Raw genomic sequence first — 15,845 nt, 5'->3', positions numbered from 1 at the left:
GCCTTGTGCCTGCCCCTTCTGTTGGAAAGGCTTGGTTTATTTCTTCAACTCACACAGTCCTCTTGACTCTGTCAAGGATGGTCCTTGTGATTGTGCAGTCTTCCAGGTGAAACGTGGATAAACACTCTGTTCGTGTAGCTCTGATCTCCAGAAAATGCCTCAAACTCAAGGATGATGAAGTCTTTCAGATGCCATATGCCTTGAGTTTGTTTCTTTAGAGAAATACGATAAATTAATCTTATATTCTGAGAGTTTTTCTCCGTAACTTATAGCTATTCTCTGCTAATTATGCTTCTAATTTTTCTTGAGAACAATGAAGTGAAAAACTGTCTTTGAATTTTTGCATAAGTAAATTTATGGGAAAGGAAAAATGTTTTCCTTCTGGAGTTATCTCGATACATTTCAAGGCTTCCAAGTGTCAAAGTATTAGAGTTCAGAAGCCACCACGAACCATCAACCATTTTTTAATCTGAGCAACCATTTTTTCCCCTTTTGACTGTTTAGATGTGTTTAGAGTGTCTAGAGTATAGTAAATACTGGTAAAGAGTAATTTTTTTTTCCTTCTTTGACCCTTATAACCCAACCTCTTATAACCCTTAGAGACCCTTTTAAAGGTGAGATTCATACTTGGTTATGAAGAATGAATGGCTAAACATTGAAGCTGCGCCTTCTATTTTTTAATCACAGAGTTGACTCCTGAAGAGAGAGCCCAAAAGATTGCCAAGGCTATGCGCAAGCAGTCTTCTGAAGTCAAAGAGAAGTGGGAGAGTCTAAACGCTGTGACGAGCAACTGGCAGAAGCAAGTGGGAAAGGCGTTAGAGAAACTCCGAGACCTGCAGGGAGCCATGGATGACCTGGATGCAGACATGAAGGAGGCTGAGGCTGTGCGGAATGGCTGGAAGCCCGTGGGAGACCTGCTCATAGACTCACTGCAGGATCACATAGATAAAACCATGGTCAGCACCATTGCCTTTGACAAAGACTATTTAAGGAATGTTTTGTTGTGGCATAGAGCACAAATAATGAGGCCCACATACAGAAATCATAAGGGATTCTAATAAAGCTGACACCACTTCAGCTCCCCACCCAAGTCAGGAATCTTGGCAGATGTTTTCCATATGTGCCATTCCCCAGAAAACACTAAGGTGCCTTTTATAATAATTCAGCTTGTTTAAACATTTTTAAAATTCCAATTGAGTATCCCTAAATAGTGTAGATTAGGTTTACCTATTTAAAACAAAACAAACAAGACCTCCCCCAACTTCTAAACTTCACTTGGTTTCACAATATGCTCTCCAGTTTGTTATTTTTATTTCCTATTCATTTGTTAAAGAAATGGAGTGTTTATTTTTTAATTATTCCCATAGCCTAGATTTAACAGAATCGCACCCATGTGGTACAGCCTCCAGGTTCTGTCTTCTAGACACTGGTGGTTGGATTTAGAGGTTTAATAACAAAACAAACTGCGTTCACAGGAATGCTCATCTAATCTTATTGGCTGAATAAATGAAAAATGAATTTAGTTATAAATTTCTTTTGTAATCAGAATTACCCAAGGTTAAGGATATTAGTTCTATGGTGTAAATCTACTTAGGTTGTTGGTATTTTACAACCTCTTCAGAGAGAAAAAGTAATGAAATTTAGGCAGTAAAAAACACATATTACAACTTGAGAATATAGCAAGGTTTGTATAGTCATGAATCATGCCAGAGGATGAGCCACGAGAAACTCAAAAGGGATGAGCCCAATGCTATCTATCATGCATGGAATTTTTATTGCAAAAGGTACACATCTTTGTTTACAGACACTGGGTAACATCCTTCCTTTATATGAATGTGGCTGAGTAGAAAGACAAGCTTTGGGAAATTAACTTAATACTTGAGCCAGTGACATAAGTAAATACCAGTATTATGTACAGACATAGGAGTAGCAATGACTAGCATTTATGGAGGCTTATTATTGCTTGCCAAGAACTGTTCTTAGTCATTTCGTGTGGATGTCTCTTTCAGGCCACACGCCATCCCAACAAGGTAGGTATTATTTCATGAAAACAAAACTGAAAATATTGCTCAATCCCACGTATCTAGGGAAGAGGTAAAGTGCTTGTGATTTTTTTTTTCTTATATGTTCTTCTCTTGCACTGTTGAGACCTCTTTCATTCTGATGGTGCTAAACACAATCTTGACCAAGCCTTTGAATTTAAAGCCTCTAAATTTTAAACACTTTCAAACTCCAAACGTTTACATTTAAAGCAGGTATTGCAACAAATATTAGTGTTTGCCATTTTTGACTGCAGTTTTTCTGGCTACTCAGTGAATTAATTAGGGCTCTCCAAAACCTATAGCATCCTAAAATGCTTTCCCCTGGATACATGCTAATTTAAAATAGACTAAGAAAAACATACGCATTAGTTTATCAGGGCAGCTTTTTCCAAAGCTGAATATTTCTTATATTTTTTCCTATTTATGTTAGGTAGTATGGATTGTATTTGAGGCCTCGTAGATTCTGGGCAAATGCAGTACCGTTCAGCTGTGAGCAGTCCTTTTTTACTGTTTATTTTGAGTCGAGATTTTGCTAGGGTGACTGGGCTAGCCTCAAACTCTCTCTGTAGCCCCAATAGGCCTTCGTCCTGCAACCTTCCTGTCTCAACCTCCCAAATACCAGGGCTTACAGACCTTTGGTACCACGCCTGGCTTAATTAATTTTAAACACTGAAAAATCTTTTAAAGATTTACAATATGCAAATACTTTCGAAAAACAATAGCAAAATGCTTCTAGATTTGAGTGGGATTTTACCCATTTGAATTTGAAAGTATTACTTTTAAAGTTGGGTTGATTCCTGTTGACAAAAATAAAAATTTATAGCCAAAGGGGGAAAAAAACCCCAACAGTTTGGTAATTGTTAGTCTTATTTAATTAAAGGAATCTCTGTCCTCTCCAGTCATATCCTTTTGTTCTTAATCTACTTAAGTGGGAAGAAAAAAAACAATTAATAGTCTAATGGGAAGAAATAAATTGGATTAAAATACTTTTACATCTTAGGAAGTAAAGGATTAAAAATTGAAGCCTCACTAAATGACATAAATTCAACATCTATGATATTTTGCATGTGCACTATATATCCCATATTGTACTGACAACACATGGGGAGGTAAAATTCAGTAGGAAGTCCTAAATATTAGTGAACGTGTCAAAGCAGTGCTGGAAGATAAGATCTCCAGGAATAACGAGATAACTTCAGTTGCTAAAGTTATCTTTAATAATGCCATTTTCTGTGCCTCTACCTTCTAGTCCCAGACGCCTGTGAGACGCACACCTGCCAACAGCCTAACGAACACCTTTGATAGTGGCAGATGTTTCTGTTTTTATAGCAACGAGGGCCATGTAGACTCTTATTCTCTTATAGGAAAAGCGCAGTCAAAACATGATAAATGACTCCTTTATTCAGGAACACATGGCAGTTCTGAAGCCATTTATAACTCGATTTATTTCAAGTCCCTTAATTTGGAAAGTCTTAAAAGGCAAAAGATAAACTTCCTTGATAGAAAGGTTCCCCGTTGCCATAAAACAGCTCACCATAAAGTGAAAACAAAGCCCAGAAGACTTTGCCTGTCAGACCACTTTCAATGTTTCCACCTATGGATTGTAACAGGAAAAAAAAGAAAAAAAGGGGGATCCTTACACAGTAAAAAATTAAGCTTATTGTTTTTTAAGATAAAAACACAAAGCAAAACAAATAAAAGCCCACCTGACTTGAAGGGAGGATGTAATACTAAAACTCTTTTACCATCTGTTGAAATGAAACTGGTTATTATCTTAAAATTATATAACTGTTAAATAGCGTGTTAATCTTAATCTTTAATACCTCCAGACTAAAAGGATGTAAATTTTAATACCTGGATCCAGTTTTTGGGTCTTTGCAGGTAACCATGAAAGAGAGTATTACTTTATCGAGCTGAAAACATTGGTTAAGAACCCTAGAGACACTTGAGTTCTGGCATTTGTGCCCCGCTGTCTCTGAGGGAATCTGGATTTCTTCGGAGTCCATGCAGAAATGCTCCCAGTGCTGCCCTAACCCACACTGCGCTCTGTCCCCATCTGTGTTAATTGTTAATTCTTTGCACCCGCCAGACCTGTAACTATGTGACTGCATGTCTGTGAACTGGATTTGTACATCTGTCTGCATGACACATTGGGCCATATTTGGATGTCCAAAATCGATAGGAAAAAAACCCTGCAAGTCAAATTCTTTCTCTTCCATATTGTCGCAGGTCACATGTCTTTTAGTGCCCCCTTTCTTCTGTCTTCTTTTGATACATTGGTATCTGCTGAGGTTGGAAGGTGATCTTACCAAACACCTGTTGACATCCATGGATTCAAATATCATCCATATACTGCTGTCTCTCACACCTTGATCTACCATGCTGGTTTCAGGCTCAAGATCTCTTCTGGTAGTTTGTTCTTCACCTCTTCTTTGAACTTCGCCACCTACCTTTGGACATGGTCAAGAATTTTAAAACACTAGAGTATATTCTCTGATTTATTTTTGAAAAAAAAAAAGATTCTTGGATATTGAATCTTAGCAACCATTTTGTTTCAGGATAAATTATAGGGGAGGCAAGATTTTTCTCTGCCCTCTTAAACTTGTCCTCTGCCCTAAAAATCTGACATAAGACAGAACAGCAAAGGTAGATTCTGTTCTTTATTGTAATATCAGAAAGAAGACTGATGAATACTGTAGTGTGTGTTTGTATGTGTGTCTGTGTGCACACGCATGCGTGTGTGCTGAATGTAGGGAAGTGTCACTTCTCCAACAGTTTCCTTGGGACAGGAAGACTGTAAATGCTAACAGTGGTAAAGAACTGAAATCTGAGATGTCCAGCAGTGGCTTTGGAATGGCTCTGAGCAGTCGGAACAGCCCTACCGTGACACTTGTTTTGTGTGTTTTGACGTGTGCTAGTTGAAGGTCATGCTTGGGCTGGAGACACCAAGCATGAAGTCCCACCAGTGCAGGGAAGGGGCCTCCAGGCAAGGCTGCAGAGAGGTGAATGCCCTAGCTGAGTCATTTAAGGGTTCAGACAGACCAGGCGAAGACTTTGTCAGAGAAAGTGAACCAATGCTTTAGAGAGGTGGAATTCTGTGGAGAAAATAGAATAATAAATAACTATATCATTATTTTGTGTGTCACATGGACCAGTGGTCACTCTTCAAATGCTTGCCCAGGGTATACAGCTTTTACCTGTCTGTGCTGTACCCGGAGATCGCAGTTCAGTTCTGAGACTCATCCATAGCTTTTCCATTGTGCTGTGCTCTTTCTGGTCCTCGCAGAGCACAGACTGTGATCACAAAAGGATGTGGGCGACAGAGCTCTCCTCTGCAGTATCTAATAACCATAGCTTGGCGATGAGAAATGCTCTTCTCATTGGCCACCTAACCTAAGCGTGACTGAGTTCAAGCAACTTGTTGCATTGGGTGAAAAAAAAGGGAGTAAGTACCATGTTATGATAGAAACAATGAAGAAAGTATGAAAGTAAATTAGAATCAAGTCTAGCAACAATAGAGTGGGCGGTGCTCTGTACATAAGAGAGGCTAGACAGAAATGCTTAGCTGCTCAGATGAGTTTGCAACTTGAGTTTTCTCTTTACACACATAGATGCTTGGGGAGTATCTGGATATATGGTTTATTAAAGGTCTGATCTAGCCAGCTGTTGTCAAGAGGCATCTCTGCTTGATGACCTCACAATAGCCTTCGTCTTTGGTAGGAAGATGGCAACCCTGACTTTTGTTAGTCTCCTCCAGTGACATTTTAAAACATCTGTTTTCTACCAGGCGTTTAGAGAAGAAATTGCACCAATCAACCTAAAAGTTAAAACAATGAATGATCTGTCCAGTCAGCTGTCTCCACTTGACCTGCATCCATCTCTAAAGATGTCTCGCCAGCTGGATGACCTTAATATGCGATGGAAACTTCTCCAGGTACCAGCTTATCCCCTTCAGAATGCTATCTGACACTGCCTAAAGAAAAGGAAGGGCAATGGAGATGTCAGGAGGCTGTGCAATTGTTGGTTTGCATTTAGTTTCCTTGTGTACCAGTTCTTTGCATTTTTTTTTATGTGGAGATCGTTCTGTATAATGTGCACGGCCTTGGATGATCTTTACAACACACTTCACTTTTAACACAGGTATTATCTCTTCTCTCTCTTCACTCTAGTATTTGATAAATATTTAAGTATTTGATAATGAATTTGACAAGCATCACATCAGCTATTTGTCTTTCTATGTCTTGAATCCAAGGGCATCCCTTACTCATGACTATGGATGGATATTTAGCAAAATTTATATATACTTTCTATATGATACTTATAGAAAATTATACAAAATTCAAGGAGGTGTGGAAATTGGACCTATAGTCTACCACAGAAGTATTTATCCTATAGTGGCTTGTTCAGGAAACATTTTCTTGCCTTTATTATGTATTCCATTTCTTTTGGAAGGTTACAAAGTTTTTGTCCTTTCTTGACATATTGCTCACTGTTCAGGGACTTTCTTCATCTTTACAGAAAGCACACCTGCACCCTAGCTCCTAGAAGTGACCTTCCCAAAGGCAGTTGTTTTGATGGCTTGCTTGTAGACTCCAGGCTTGTAGACCTTCCTTGTAGACTCCAGATTTAACCGAGCCAGGACTCACTAGCGTTCCCAGGAATGAGCACTGGCTGACTACTGTCCATGCCAGGCAGGCGTCCATGGTGCAAAGGATCTATGATGCATTCAGCATCCACCTCCACCTGCTAGGAACCAGAACAACTTTGCCTTTCTGCTGAAAATTAGCAAGAGTTGGTATGACTAGGGAGCGACAGTAAATAATTCTGACAAATTTCTCTAAAATATGACTCCTAATAAGACAAATGTACGATTTCATTTTATTTTAAAAGTATGATACATTTTAATTAATAATATGTTTTTTTGTACTAATTCCAACATCAAAATGCCCAACGAGGTATCTTAGTAGGTAAGTCCATTTGTTGACAACTGAAGTTTGCTACCAATAACCCACACGGTAGAAGGAAAGAACCCAAAAGTTGCACCATGACACCTGGGTCCCACGCTCACTCCTGAATATTTTTTAATTTAATGGTACTTAATTTCTTAATGAAACTGAAGATCTGAGATGTGAATATTCAATATTTGACACTCTTTCCTATTATTGTGAAGAATGTCAATAATCTGGGATTAGTCAGGGAAATCATATTAAATTTGTAAGTGTTCAGAGAAATGTTTGAACTTCCTTCTCTTTTCTTCTGCTCATTCCTCTGCATCACTATCTTCCATTATACTCATTTGAAGATTGCTCTTCTGGTCTTTCTTGATTTCCTTTCAGCCTTGCCTCTGTTATCACCATCTCTAAAGACAGCAGACAACATGGTATATTTGAAGAGAAGCGTTCATTCTTCCAGCCTTATCTTTGATCCTGGTAGTTACTAGAGTTTAAGCATAAGTCATGGATAGGAAGAGAAATCCATCCTAGCAGTCAGTGCTGTTAAATTTCAGGAACAGCAGCTTACTTGCTCATAAAATATGACATTTGAGTGTTTGTCATAATGAATAAAGTCTATTCTAGTACCATTCATGTAACTACCCAGGAGAAACCTGAGCTGCCCAGTGAGCTAGACAAATGCAGGTTTTATTTACAGGGAGCTGGAAATGAAATTGCCCATCCAAATGGAACAGCTCGCCAGCACTGCCGAGACAAATATCAGGGGAAAGGAAATGGAAATGTCAGAAGGCTGTGTGCAATTGTTGTTGGTCTGCATCTGGTTTCATGATGTCATAGCTGTGTGTTTGTAGTGCGGGGCAGACTAGCCATAGAATGCGTACTAACATATATAGAAGGTAGTAATACACATTGCAACTGCCATAAGGGATGCTCAGGGACTCTTCTCTCGATAGGGATCATCAGGTGCAAGCTTGTAGGAAAGTGAGAAGACATTCACATCCTTCTTCCTGTTTTCTATCTCTTGTATCTATCTCCATCAATACTTCTGTCTATCATCTATCTAAATGCCTGTCACCCATTCTCCATCCGTTTATGTCTTTTCTTTAAAGCTTCATTTTTTTTCACACACTCTGGCACTTTTTACTATCTTTCTTACAAAAAAGGGATAGGAAGGGCCACATCTTAACCTAAGCTGCCTAGAAGCACTCTTCCTGAGGGGAAATGAAATTGAACAGTTTTAAATCATAGATCTGGCCCCAGATGGCCAAGGTATTCAAGTTGTTTTGACTAGTTGTAGCCTGGGGGAAGTTCCTTGTGTCTCAGTTTCTTTATATCTAAAATGATGACCATAATAATATTTAGTCAATGAGATTATTTATAGATTTAAAGTTCATATAAATAGTTTAGAAGCAGGTCTGGCTTTAGTTACCACTATTTAATGTCAGAAGTTGATTTTCATACCCCCGCATTAGTAAGAAACAGAGAGGAGGATTCTGTCCAAGCAATATGAATCGACTGAGCAACAGCATCACTTGAGGCAGTAGTTAAACCGAGGATACTATGAAAACCATTGTCTAAAAGTCAATAATTTCACCAGACATGTATATGTGTGCAGGTTTCCGTGGATGATCGCCTTAAACAGCTCCAGGAAGCCCACAGAGATTTTGGGCCATCTTCCCAACACTTTCTGTCTAGTAAGTATGAATAAATTTGAGTGAACTTGTCAATTAAAAGTATTAGCAAAATCCTTTGGCGCTGCCCAAGAAGCTATATTCTTTGACATAACTATAATTGGAATAAATATGTGTTTAAGAGAAGATATTCATAAATATTATGTGCTGCTTATGTAATACAGTATGCAAATTTGTTTGTCTCTAGATATGTTTTCTCATGTAAACATTGGTTATGATAACTAATATGGTATAATATCATTGCTTGATCATGCAAAGATTATGGACCTTTCATGCCAAAAATTTATTCTTTAAGATTTTGAATTAGTTTTCTGCCATTTACAAAAAATATGCTTAGTTATTTTGAGCTGCATGTGCATTTTAAATTGCTAACATACAGAACCCTAAATGAGAAAATTTTGGTTTACTAGGCTTATGGTATTTGTGTGCAAACCTTTCTTGTGGGAAGATGTTAGAGATTGAGTGTTGCACATAGAGTTAATAGAGCATCCTTTAAGTGGAATTTTTAATTTTATGTGCACTTCATGAGGATTTAAATAAATAATCTTGAACCCTATCTTATTTATCATTTACCACTAAGGATATTTAAGAATGTTGAATTTTGAAACTCCCGGGTTGAGAATAAATTCTGCCTTATACCAGACCTGAGGATTTTTTGAAAGTTAATTTTTTGGTCTTTGCATACTTCTTTACTCAGATGGCCTCAGAAATTACATGCAAAAGTCTGTCAAATTATACAAAGCAGCCAACCCACATCTTGGCACAGATGCTTTTAGCATATATTAATGCCTTTCCTTTATTTCCTATGGCAAGTATATGGAAAAAAACAAGTTGTGTAATTTAATTCTATCTAAATAAATTTTAAGCTCAAGGCCAAGGGTGTTTCTCAATTTTGGTAACTTTTTTATCTAGAACCGTAGAGAACAGTGAAGTTGAAGTCCATATCTGTTGACTAAGTTGATTCCCTTGGTATTTTATTTTATTTTTGTCACTGAGACAAAACTAGGAACCTGAACCAAAGGTCAGAGTTTGCTTTCACATTCTTGAGAAGTTTAATGAATCGTTTTCTGTCCCCTAACTAACACACACACACATATTCAGTTCCTAAACTGAGTCTTTTGGTGTTTGTATCTGAGTGATGTACAGCCCTTTGTAGTGGGTAGGGATGGATTTTTTAAAATGATTAACATATGGATGTCATTATTGTTGAAATAAATAGGCATTTATTATACTCATTAGATAGTAAGTATTATAATTTCTAAATCTATTGAATATACCAAGACCAAATTAATGAGGAATTTGTAAATAATTGAGATTCTCTTTCTAGTTCAAGTGATCAGTTAGCTGTTAATATTGATGAAGCCCTAACTTTTCACCTGGCCACATCTCCCATGGAAATCTAGCTCAGGGTCCTGAAGACAGGAAGTGTTGTAGGATTGGCATACACTTTGTGGTGCTCAGGCACATGACCTTTCAGTGTTTAGCAGCTGACAGTCCAAGAGGCTTGCTTGTTTGAATCAATAATTATTAAATACATGAAGGCATGTGAGTGCAATTCCAATTAGTGTATTTAATAATTCTTCTCTCTTGCTGCTTAGAGTCTTTGGCTTGATTGTGTTCCTTGGCCTTTATCCATGGTTAATAAAGAAGCCTGTTCCTTGAGGCACATAATAAACCTGACCTGTTACCCTGGTGCCAACACTAAAATGAGGCCGACTCTCCAGAGAAATCTAGTATACCTGACTCATTTCCATGCCCATTTGTGAACTTCCACGGACACAGAAAAATGAGTGCTTGCCTTTCATCAAGATGGGAGCAAATGTTAAAGAGGCAGTTTGCTGAATTAGTGTTTGGAAAGGTTGTGTCTGAACTGTACCACTGATTTACTAGGTATACTTAGGACTGTTATTTTCATCTCTGTGTACTAAGCTTCCTCTCTATCGAATTCAAAGTCAGCGTGTGGATCTTGCTACCTTTTTAAAAATAAAATATGGACTGGAAAAGTTTGGCAAAGTTTAGAATGTAAGGTATCAATGTGCCAAGAAGTTAAGAAAAAAAAATGGTGATGTCTAGTGATACTTGCAAAATTTTATTTTGATTTTCCTGATAGCTTGCTTAGCAGAATTCCTCTGGCTCTGAAGTCATGTGGGATATTCTACTTAATAAGTTTTTAAATACTTGATTTACTAAGACAGTTATGTATTTTTACAAGTAATCAGTAAGTAAACAGAATTGTGAAAAATGAAGTATTTCCATTAAAAGGCAGAGCATCCCAACCATAATGATTTCTACTACAAACATGGAAACCTGTTTTCTGTATAATGCAGATGAAAATCAGTGTCTGATAGACTTCTTAGAGAATTGGCTTGGCTCATAAATACCCTCGCCTATTTTTATGTTTTCTTTATAAAAGCTTATTATTGAGTACCATCTGTTTCATAGCTATGCGTATGAATGTGGTACAAGTTGAAGAATATTATTAGTGATCTAGAAATTCAGTCTTGAGGCTTATGGGTTTTAATCTGAATATCCAATGTATAGCAGCGCAGTTTGCAGATGGCACTGAGCTCTGTGTTGTAATGGTTATGAACAATAACCGGATTCTGTGAGAGTGTTTCCATCAACAGGTTCCGACAGAATCGCCTCTAGAAGTTGAGTCTTGGTTCTTTCCTCACTCACATGAATCTTTAAAGCTGTTCTGTTTGGCCTCGAGGTTTTCCTAATTGCAGGAATCCAGCTTAGGGCCAGAGCAGCTCTCTCATCTCCTTTGAAATGTGTTCAGTTGTTTTGTATTAAGGTGTAAGACTTGCTGCTTCCAATAACTTCTCTTTGTTTCCTCAGCTTCTGTCCAGCTGCCCTGGCAACGATCCATTTCACATAATAAAGTGCCCTATTACATCAAGTAAGTTGATTGCAGTTCTTCTTTAAGTACCAAGAAAATAAGTTTTTACCAAATAGCTTAAGAACTCTTCCTCCCCTGAAACTTGTTTTGTTTTTACTGGGATTTGTTGTGGTGGTGGTGGTGGTTGTTGTGATCGTTGTTTTGAGATAAGGTCTCACTATGTAGTCCTGTCTGTCCTGGAACTCGTTTTGTAGACCAGACGGGCTTTGAACTTAGGGAGAGTCACCCAGCCTCTGCCTCTCAAGTGCTGGAATTAAAGATGTGTATAACCAAACCCAGCTCCTTGTACTTTTAAAAACAGAATTTAACCCTGTTACCTAGAGGAAGCTGTGCAGGATTACCATTGGCAAGAAATTAGTTTCAAAATCATAGAGTTGTTTTTCATTAGGTTAACCTGGACTTGGGAAAAGGTAACTGAGTTACTGTTCTGCCACCACAATTATCAACTTTCCTCCTCCTCATCCACCTCATCATCAGCATAAGATTTTTTTTTCAGCCTAGTTTCTCTTTTTTGTTTCTTCTTATGCGCCGTTTTCTGAGCCCTGTCTAGTTACACACCATCTTATGACACCAATCCTTGGCTTACTCTGTATTTTGTCACAGACTGGAATGATAGATTGCTACTATTATCCCTAGAAGTGTAAGTTAGTGAAGCCGTTGATTTACAATGCAATCTAGCACTAAGCATTGTCATCGACCCTATTATGTGTAAGGGGAGCCAGATTATAATTCCGAGCATGTGCACTGAGTATCAAAAGACAGCCGTGGCTCATGTTAGCTGTGTGGCCTTGGGCAAGTTGGATAAAAATCTCTTTACCAAATTTTCTTTATATTGTGCCTGAAACAGAGTGTGGTCCCTTGAAACCCTATGCCAGCTGTAATTGACTTGTCTGATCTCTCTTGGAAAAGCTTGTGAAGACAGTAGTAATGGGATTGCGCTTCTTAATGTACCTTTCCTTCTATCCTAAAATCCACCCTCTTTTTAAAAAACAAACTTGATTGTCATTGTCTATAAAAATATATTAAACAATATATGTTACATTGCTTTATGAGAATGCAACTCCTTTAAAGATGTCCAATCTTAGAACCCTGGAACACAGAATATGTTAGGTTGCTCAGCTGGGTAGTCTCCAGAATGCAGATCACCATAGGCAGATTATCCTGATAGGGTCAGTAACATCATGGAGGCTTTAGAAAAGAAAGAGTGCAGCGAGGAGAGGCCAGACGTAGAGAGGAAATTACAGATGCAGCATTGAAAAAGAGGAATGTAATCCTGGGATATGGACGCTGTCAAGAGGCTGGAAAGGAAGAAGTAAGGTCCTTGTAGACCTCCCAGAGGGGAGCACATCCATGCCAGACTCAATGCCAGCCTTTGGAAGTTTTTGTGTGCTACATTAGAAAATGTGTATGTACACAGTCCCAAGTCTTAGAATCCCATAGAGATTGATTAGAGTTAATTAATGGATTGGAGTCCTCTATGATCAGATTTTTTTAATGTAAGATTGATCTAGTATAAAGGAGTTTGTTTTCACTGGATAAAGATAATAGGAAATATCTTACTCAGTGAAGCTTACACACTGATGGTTTTGCTTGTCTGTATGTGTGGGGAGGGGCAGGGGGCAGACTACTATAGCTCACCTTTAGTATAAATACTGCTTTTAGTTGAAGAATTTCTGTTTGTTCACATCACGTATAGATGACTAGGAATTAAGTAGTGGTTAGACTGCCTCTAACCCTAGAGTTTATATTGGGATCTGGTGGGAGATTACTCTGGCTCAGACTCAGTTCTTACAGAGAGAAAATGTGGAGGAGAAAAGTTAGGTTATCTGACCTCTTGTTTGGTCATAACCAACACTGGAAAAATAATATAAAATGCAGCAGTGGCAATTCTTTAATGATGTTCTTTAGGAGTAAACCTTCCTATCATGTGTTCTGTTTCTTTAGTACATATCCGAATTTATTTATTTTACTTATTTGCTTGTTTATTTATTTTTAGTAATTATTTGGCACTCTCACACATGCATTCTGGCCATATTCATCTCCCAATTCTCTCTTAACCTCTTCCCTCCTCCATCAATCCCCTTCTACCAACACCAGTTCCTTATCTTCTTTTTATGTCTTTCTGTGTTCTTTTTGCTTGTACTTTGTGACGCAGGTTGTCCTTTATGAGCATGGGTCTGTAACTGTCCACTAGAGAATGGCCCGTTTTCTTAAATACATGTAGATTTAGTGTTAAATATCTTTCAAGGTTTTCACAATTTAGAACAAATTCTCCTAGTATTATGAAGCACATTTACCTGCATTTTTTCATTAGTTACCCAGTTACACAGTTTTTTAGTTCATTTCCCCATAGAAAAGGGAGCATTAAACTTGGGAGGTAGGTAAAGTTAAGGAGCCAGTATTTCACATGGAGAATTATTGTGAAAGCCAAATTTAATCCCCAGATAAACCCATAAGCAAGTAAATGATAAACGAAAAGGCTTTTAATGTGTACTTTCCTTTGCATGCCTGTACAAATAAGTAGAAGAAAAATGTTAAAAACCTATTTAGCATTATTGTCACAGTATTAGAATTTCCTGGGGCAAATTGAGTGAATTAATTCAGCCAACAGAAAATAGTATTCAAGTGGAAACTTTAACTTTACATTTTAATACATAGAATGCTGGAGTATAGCAAGAGGACTTGAAAGGAGAAGTCAAATTAAAATTATTTATAGTTTGTATCTTAATTGTATAGGTTAATTAACATATGTATTATGCAAATCAAGGTGGTTCTTTATTAACATTTTGAAGTGCTCTGCAGTGAGTGACATGTTTTTAAGAGTGGCAGGATATAGATCTGAAATGTAAGGACATGTCTAGGTGGCATGAATCCTTGTTAATGCCTGTGTTAGTCAGGTTTCGGTCGCAGGAACGAATGCCTGAGATGAAATAAATAAGCCCATAAAGAAAAACAGGCCAAACCAAACTGCAGAGTTGTGAAGCCCAGTACCAATGGATATATCTACAAACACTCCCTCACCTAAGGCTCAGAGAACATTGCAGAAGAGCGAGTGGAAAGATTGTAAGAGCCAAGGGATCAGGGAGTTTGTTGTGAGATTGTGTCTCCTAGTAACATTAGAAGATAAACCCATAAAGTCTCACCAACATGTCTGCCCAAACATGAGCTGAACAAGGATGAAACCAATGGGCATGCCAAAGAGGATGGGGGAAAATCCACATTGCCTCAACCCTACACAAAGAACTATGGGCAACTGAGAAAAGCTGGGAGCGGGAGACTTGGCCCTCTTCCGGGAAGAACGTGCATACTAACTGATTGTCCAGTGCTAAACAGTCAGCCCTGAAAACATAACATACAAGTGATATTATATAGACTCAGCAGCTTATATTTAGGAATGTGTGTATGTGTATGCATATATACATATATGGTTCATGCAATAAAAAGTAGTGAAAAAGAGGCCATAATTTTGAAGGAGAGTGGGGAGAGGTATATGGAGGGACTTTTGGAGGGAGGAATGTTATCATAATCTCATAAATAATTGAATTAGGGTTTCCGTTGCTGTGAAGAAACACCATGACCACAACAGCTCTTATATGGAAAACATTTCATTGGGGCTGGCTTACAGTTCAGAGGTTAGTTCATTATTGTCATGGTAGGGGATATTTTGAGGCATGCAGACAGACATGGTGATGGTGAAAGAGTTGAGTTCTATGTCTAGATTGGCAGGCTGCAGGAAGACCAAAGGAGCCACTGGGCCTTGTTTGAGCTTCTGAATCCTCAAAGCCCACCCCCGGTGACAAACTTCCTCCAACAAGGTCACACCTACTCCAACAAGTCCACTCCTAATAGTGCTACTACTTGTGAGCCTATGGGGGCCATTTGCATCGAATCCACCACAGTCCATAACATGAAAGGGGGGAAGAAAAGGAAGAAAGAAAAGAAAAACAGTTTACTTTTAGCTTACAGTTCTGGATGTTCCAAGGCATGGTTGGTTGTTCCTAGTGCTTTGTTGTCTATTAACAAGAAGCATGCCACAGAAGACGCCTGCAGAAGAGCAGAACCCCTCAACCCCTCCTGTCATAGCACGGAAGCCAAAGACAGGAAGAGAAGAGAAAGGAACTTCAAAAGCATGCTCCCAAGTACGTAATGATGTCCCACCAGGCCCCAGGTCTTAAAGGTTTTATAGCTTCCCAATAATGCAACCTCAGGGAGCAAGCCTTAAACACTGCCTGGGAGAGCGAAAGAGTTGGCAGCCAGA

The 15,845-nt window shown here is 38.4% G+C and overlaps 1 protein-coding gene across 5 annotated transcripts in view; it reads left to right on the top strand.

Moving 5' to 3' along the window:
• The window catches only part of Utrn (utrophin), a 528,929-nt gene that overhangs the window by 422,092 nt on the left and 90,992 nt on the right, over window positions 1–15,845 (top strand). For all 5 annotated transcript variants that reach the window (XM_057761785.1, XM_057761787.1, XM_057761786.1 and 2 more), the window contains 4 exons: window positions 688–956; window positions 5,830–5,976; window positions 8,610–8,688; window positions 11,527–11,587. In XM_057761785.1, coding sequence (XP_057617768.1) covers window positions 688–956; window positions 5,830–5,976; window positions 8,610–8,688; window positions 11,527–11,587 — 556 coding nt within the window. The remainder of the gene's footprint in view (window positions 1–687; window positions 957–5,829; window positions 5,977–8,609; window positions 8,689–11,526; window positions 11,588–15,845) is intronic.

The sequence above is a fragment of the Chionomys nivalis genome, chromosome 2, assembly GCF_950005125.1.
Source record: "Chionomys nivalis chromosome 2, mChiNiv1.1, whole genome shotgun sequence".
Classification (NCBI taxonomy): Eukaryota; Metazoa; Chordata; class Mammalia; order Rodentia; family Cricetidae; genus Chionomys; species Chionomys nivalis.
Note: the sequence above shows the minus strand (reverse complement) of the source record. Positions and strands in the feature narration are given on the sequence as shown.